This window comes from Teleopsis dalmanni, chromosome 1 (genome assembly GCF_002237135.1).
Source record: "Teleopsis dalmanni isolate 2A chromosome 1, ASM223713v2, whole genome shotgun sequence".
NCBI classification, from domain to species: domain Eukaryota; kingdom Metazoa; phylum Arthropoda; class Insecta; order Diptera; family Diopsidae; genus Teleopsis; species Teleopsis dalmanni.
The window spans coordinates 77,103,390-77,110,381 of NC_051846.1; the positions used below are offsets into that span (position 1 = coordinate 77,103,390).

Consider the following 6,992-nt stretch of genomic DNA (forward strand, 5'->3'; position numbering starts at 1 on the left):
AAATGATACTGGTATTAATAAAAGATGTTTTAAAACAACTTTCAAACTACATGTTTCAAACTGTTGTTTTAAATTTATAACTGTTAAGTTTTCTTCCAATATATGTATAAGTGAATACGAGAGTAAGATAAATATGAGAGATTAAATAAAAATTACCAAGCGGAATGAGTAAAGACACATATCCATTATAATGAAGATCTTATTATAATTGTGGTTATAAATATATAAGTGAGAATAAAGAGAATAAAAATTATATAAGTCAATATCTGCTTATTATTCCTAGAAATTTTTAAATATGTTCCATGTTTATGAAGTAGAAAACGTTCCATGGTATTACAGTTATAACTTTAAAGAGCATAATTACTAACATCCGTCATTGCGACCAAATTTTCACACCTCTTTCAGCCTATTATAGTTCTACAATTTTCTTACATATAAAATAAAATACTGCTATTTTTTAATTAATATATTATCATATTTATTACATGCGAATACGAAGAATTTCAAAAATATATTTTTAAAAGTTTCCAAAATAAATTGTAGCCAAATGCTATTAAAGACCGGTTCTTTTATCATCACCCAGAACATATTTGTAGTACATGCGAGTAAATTGTTCCAGAAACAAAAGAGTGTAAATTGTATGTTGCCCCAAACGTAGAAAATATGGTGTTATTCCTTTCCAAGGAGCGAAAACACCTTCTTTTCTTACAACTTTTAGCAGAACATCAAGAGATCCTGAATATTCAGCTTTACCGTCAACAATTTTCATGCTTTGTATACGTGTCTTAGCCATATCCATTGGCATGGAAGTTAAAGTTGTAAGTAAGCCAGAAAGCATGCTTGAAGCGAATTGCACTTTAAAACCATCGGGCATATTTAACTGCTTATTGAAGAACATTTTAAACTGTGTATACGATGCCAACTGTGACACATTCACAATTGCAGCTCGAACAGTTGTAGGAAAACAGCCACGATATAAGGATGCAACGCCTTCCTCTTTAATTACTCGAGATAGTGCATTAAATACATTAGTATAATTTCTCCGTTCTGCTGGTGGTAAGCGACCATCCGCTTGCATACGAATTAATGCAACTTCAGTCGGAGTTCCTACCATAGCACCAATGGATCCAGCAACGACGCCAATAAGCATGCTTGCTAAGACAGTCGGTTTGCTTTCATATGTTTTTTCATACTGACCATTCAAATATGTATATATTCCCAATCTGGTAGTAGTGTAAGTAGCTTGTCTTAGAATTGCTGCACTTAACCCTCGGTATAACCCCAATACTCCTTCCGAGGCAAATATAGTCTGAGCACAATGGAAAGAACTATTAAATTCGTTCTTTCCACTCGATGTTACCGAAACCTGCATTCGAGTTTTTACAACATCAAACGGTTGTACAATAATAGCACCACATATTCCTGCTAGACCGCCAAAAAAGAATTTTAAAGCATTTGGCATTTGTTTTTGACTAGGCGGAGGTTCCGCCTTTGATTTTGATTCCGACATTATACCGAAAATTTTGCGTAATTATATTTTTGAATTTTAAGATATTATAAAATTAATACTAAAAAAAATTTCATTTTAAATGACTTTGACAATATGATTAATGAAAACGATAACAAATTCAGTTATTATAATTAAATACGTTCTGAACAAGTTAAAGCTATGACAATTAACTATCAAACTCTCAAAACATATTTAATTTTATATTTTAAATATATTATATATTATATTTTATATTTTTAATTTTTTTCTTCCTTTTTCAGCGATGCTTAGAGTCCGCAAACCTCAGGAATGGCAAATAACAATGATGTTGCGCATTTATACAAATTGTTTGAAAATAGTTTTAGTAACATGATATCGAATGATGAAACAACGTCATCTAATGAGAAAGATATAAATACTCCAAGCCACTTTGAAGACCAAATTACTGACAAGACTATCAATATGTGCTCGACTCTTGATAATCCAGTAGACACACAGAACTCTCAAGTAATGCCCAATATTAACTCTAAAAAAATTCCTGAAATTAAAACTAATTTGAAAGGAATAGAAACAAAATTCGAACAGCAAGTGAATACGACTGACAAACTTGATGTTAAAAAAGTTAGCTCTCATTTAGACGTTCCTCTCAGCGTTGGAGAACAAAATTTTTATGGCATGGAATGCCAAAGTACAAAGTTGTATAATATACAAAACGTAGGTCTGCAGGGATTACAAGAGCAGGCCGATCATAATACAATTGCCAATTTAGTAGATACTAGTTTCAATAATTTTAACCTTAACTTAAAAGAATCTTACAAGTCTTCAAACCAAACTGGGTCCATGCTTTATGACAAATTTCAAAAGTCTACATATAATATACCTACCATGGAGCAAGAGTCATTTAAAAATATACCAAAGTCATCTACTATTCCTAATGAAGTATTATACAATTCCAATATTCACACTGAGTCAAATTTGCATTCAGAAAAATACTTTCCAAGTGCACGGTATACACTTCCTGCTTATAATATCAGAAGTAACTTAGTAAATGATGTCCATCAAAACCTACAATTAATTTCCAACAGATCTCTAAATAAAGATTTTGAAAAAAGAAATGTTTTACCACATTATGAGTCAATTAAAAATCCAAGTTCTGTTCATATTTCTGAAAGAGAACAAATGCCATGTGTACTATACAATAAGCAAACTTCAGGTAAGATTAATACACGTGAGAAAAACACACCAAATATTGCTGCTATTCCCCAATCACCACATTCCACATTTCAACACCACATTCCAGGCATCAATAAGTCTAGGTATCCAATATTGAGTGACCTCTGCAGTAACTACAGCCCTACTGCCCCTACTGCAAATGAACATTTTTCACCCATATTGTTGACTAATGAAAAATCTCAGTCAAGGAATCAGCTATTAAATAGTCTCTGTAATAACCAAAATTCACTTGAAGTTACTTCAAATAAACTAATAAGTCCAACATTATTGACAAATCAACAATGCTATACAAAATCTTTCATTCCCTGTACTGATAATTCCAAGAGTGCCATATTAAGTGATCTTTGCAATAATCAAAGCTCAGCGCATAGACAAATTTCTCCAATTTTGCTGCCTAATCAACAATCTCATTTACAACCCTGCGTTCCAGCTTCAGATAAACCAAAAAATCTATTGTTTAGTAATTCTCCTAATAGTCAAAATTTTTCAAATACTAATGAAAGTCAACCAATTCAATCGGAATCATTAAATAGTGTTAAAGGGCTTTCAAAATTTTCTGAAAAAATTGATAGTTCAAGTTTAAGTAATCCTATTCCCAAGCAAAATGCAGGTATAAACACTGAACAAAATCAATTCTTTTCCCATGCAATGAGTCCCTATAAAACAAATATACCAATTTATACTCAAAGCTCTGATAGGGTAAGGAATTTATTGCTTAATAATAGTACCAATAAACAACAGAATGCAGCTACTACTGAACATACAGTAGTCGCGGCCTGCCTACCACAAAGTTTTAATAAAGACAGAAACCTACATTTTTGTAAAGCTATTAATTCAGTTATTTCTGCTAAACAAAAATTATTCCCTGCGCAAACAATGATTAAAAATGATAGTAAGTTATCAACAGTTGATTATAACTTCATGAATATTGATCACGTCAATAATTCGGTTTCAAAACACAAGGATGACTATTCGCATTTAATAGAAACAAAGATGCAAGCTCCAACTGCAGCCATCATGAATGTCGAACAATCTGGAACTTCCACTGATAACGCCATACATGTTGATGCCGTTAATTCAATACCGATGAACCCATATCAGTTTTTGGCAGATAATCTACCACGAGCGCTAAGTAAAAACTCCGATTGTTTTGATAATTGGCACAATTTTAAATATTATTTAACTGAAAAATTAGATATAGAAACTGTTCCGGAAGAGCTTAGAAAACGTCAAGCAAGTATGGGTTCATTTAGTTTAGGTGAGTCTACACTGGCATGTAATATTCAATGTGGTACAAAGTGTGAAAATATTGGACAACAACAATCAGCAGAAGAACTTTCAGTAAATATTTATAATTTTTTTATTACTTTTCTAAAATTTATATTTAAAACTTAATGTTGCTTATCATTTCTAGTATGCAGAACAAGAAATATCTGTAGGTATAACAAATCCTAAAAGTAATAAAAATATAATAAAGCCAAGCAAATTATCGATCAAAAAGCCTAAAGCTACTATAAGTAAAAGTTTTTTCAATTCGCCTAGTTTTGAGAATGTGAAAGATAAATTACAACTAATGCAGCAAGCAAACCTTATAACAGGAGGTAATAATACACATGGAATTCAGCGAAACAAATTCTGCACTGGCGATTACGCTAAATATAAGAGCAATATATCAGCAGTTTTCACTTCAGAAATCACTAAAAATAGTCCGAAATTATTAACTCAGTTACTTTCTACAACCTCAAAAACGACAGAACATTTGAATCTTGAAACAAAATCCCATTCTGAAAATAAACAAGAAAAACTTGTAAATCAACAAAATGACAAGGAACTAATTATTAATAATACTAATTCAATTTTAAGTCAGAAAGAAATTGATCAACACATAAATAGCTCCACAAAAAATGGTGAAGAGCAAACTGATTTAAAACAAACACTTTCCTGCAATTCTTCATCTTCACAACTAGAAACTAAGAGTGATGCTCCTACAACGCCTCCAAACATTGAAGAAGAGCCGAAGTCTACATCAACAATAACTTCTCAAGGTCTCCCAAGTTATGAAAATACTTTCGGATCAAATAAATATGGAACTTCAACTGTTGAATCTACTAAAGCAAATTTGGAATATGAAACTCCAACTGTTAAATCTACTAATGCTAATTTGGACCGGCCCTATTTTAATGTTTATAAAAGACCACGTCAACAATCTTCAGTTCTCTCTACTATAGCTGACACTTCAACGATAACTCATATAACAAATGATCAGAATTTAACAAATGAAGCACAAATCGAAAAAAAAGTTGCAAGTAATTCAACAAACTTCATTCTTGTTAATGAAGAGAAACAAAATTTATCATCATCGTTAGCTTTAGTTCAAACTGAGAAAGACGTACAACATCAACCTAACATTAATAACGAAACTGCCACAACAAATTCTTTACAAACTACTCAAATGTCTGATAACTTAAGTGCACAGAATGAAAAAACTGAAAAAGGCATTGCTATGCTGGAAGAAGACAGTAAATCAGATTTAAATGTACACTGTGAAGCTCACTGGAAAGATGTGACACAAAAATCGGAACTAACAGATGCTGAAATAGAAACTGTTTTAGAGGGTGAAAGAGTGGAACAGTTTCTAAATCATGCCATCGTAGTGTTTCGTAAGTATTGTGAAACCCACTCAGACGGTGAAATAGATATTGAAGCTATTGAAGAGATCGCCAGTAATACTGTTCCCAGACAGAATACTATGTCACCCGTAATACCATTAATAAAACCAAATGATTTTGATTGCAATGCTCTTCTGCTATCGTTGAATAACTCCGAAGTTCTACCTAAAAACAATTTAAATCAGCTATCAAGTATTTCCACAAATATGAATATGAACAATGTAACTGATATATCAAAAACTTCACAACCTGAATTGGATGATATTTACGGTGAAGGAGTTCGTGTTATTGAAAATTTATTGGCAGAATCAGGCGTCAAAAATGGTACGGACAAACCACAAAAAAGAGGAAGAAAACGTACTTATGAATCGGTTCCACTGTTGGATGATTATGATGAGGACTGTGAGGAAGGAGATGTGGAAGATGAAGCGTTAACTGCTATGCGTCAAATTAAACGTCGTCAGGCAAACAATGCTCGTGAGCGTATACGTATACATGATTTAAACGGTGCGCTTAAGGAACTTGGAATTATGTGTATGCAGATATTGCGTTTAAATAGACCTTTAACTAAATTAGGTATATTAAGAATGGCTGTTGATGTGATTACATCATTAGAAGAACAAGTTGAGAAACGAAAAGCAGCATTGAGAAATAATAATTATTAATATTTTCATACAATCGAAATAAGAGAAAGACAGTCATATTAGAAAAAATAGTAAGTAATAGAGTAGTAAGTAAATTGGTGGAAAATTATTATATTTATTTATTGGTTCTTAAAAATAAATATAATATTTAGACAATATTAGCAACGATGTAATTTAAAAATATAATTTAGTGCTACAAATGTAGTTTTAATTTGCTTTCAGTATCTACATATACAAATTAGAATTTAAATAATTGAAATAAATCATTGTATGACAAATAAATGTCTGCAATGGTTAATATAAATCTGAAAATAAAATTAATAACATTACAATGAATGGTTCAATGGATAGTACATTATTAATATAAAAAATTTCGTTCCATTTCGATTTAAACGTTCAAGTATAACTCATTTAAATTATAAACTTAAATAAACTCAGTTAAAATAACAGACGGCATTATCTAACTGCAAAGAAATATTTAAAAATTCTATATGCAAAATATATTTTCCGAATTTTCAATATTATATCCTATTCAAAAATACTATTTTTTAACAAATTGTAATTTAACGTCAGTTATGACGGTAGTGACTATTTTACTCAATAGAAACTACTGTGATTTGTTACAGAAGTTTCGGAAAGTAGTGAACTACAGCAACAAAAGTTTATGTTTGTATTATTTAATTAAATAATATAAAAAAAACTTTTATTTATACTTTTATACTTTTATTTCATTAAATAATATAAAAAAAAACTTTTATTGTTGTAGTTCACTACTTTTCAAAATATCTCTAAAATCTATTATTGTTATAATAATTATAAAAACTGTATTAAATTGATAATTAATTATAACACAGTGCAAACTTATCTGACGGACATCAATTTGGTAAATAATTTTTCTTAAACAAACCTTTTTTATTAGTGTTTGGAAGAGCTTGTTTTCTTTTCACCAAACACCCT

General features: G+C 30.6%; 2 protein-coding genes across 2 annotated transcripts in view; one reads left to right on the forward strand and one right to left on the reverse strand.

Moving 5' to 3' along the window:
* Window positions 1-6,132, forward strand: part of LOC119682210 (MATH and LRR domain-containing protein PFE0570w-like) — a 98,189-nt gene extending 92,057 nt beyond the window's left edge. Inside the window, exons 2-4 of the mRNA XM_038095584.1 lie at window positions 1,771-3,854; window positions 3,918-4,063; window positions 4,137-6,132. Of these exons, the coding sequence (XP_037951512.1) occupies window positions 1,799-3,854; window positions 3,918-4,063; window positions 4,137-6,056 (4,122 nt within the window). The 5' untranslated portion in view covers window positions 1,771-1,798 and the 3' untranslated portion in view covers window positions 6,057-6,132. The remainder of the gene's footprint in view (window positions 1-1,770; window positions 3,855-3,917; window positions 4,064-4,136) is intronic.
* LOC119682220 (mitochondrial 2-oxoglutarate/malate carrier protein-like) lies at window positions 491-1,557 on the reverse strand. Its single transcript, XM_038095595.1, has one exon. The coding sequence runs from the start codon at window positions 1,508-1,510 to the stop codon at window positions 554-556; it is 957 nt and encodes a 318-aa protein (XP_037951523.1). The 5' UTR covers window positions 1,511-1,557; the 3' UTR covers window positions 491-553.
* Window positions 6,133-6,992: the final 860 nt, after the last annotated feature.

What these genes read in the sequence shown, in the direction of transcription:
- LOC119682220 (XM_038095595.1), bottom strand. Translation starts at nt 1,510, where the DNA reads ATGTCGGAATCAAAATCAAAGGCGGAACCTCCGCCTAGTCAAAAACAA.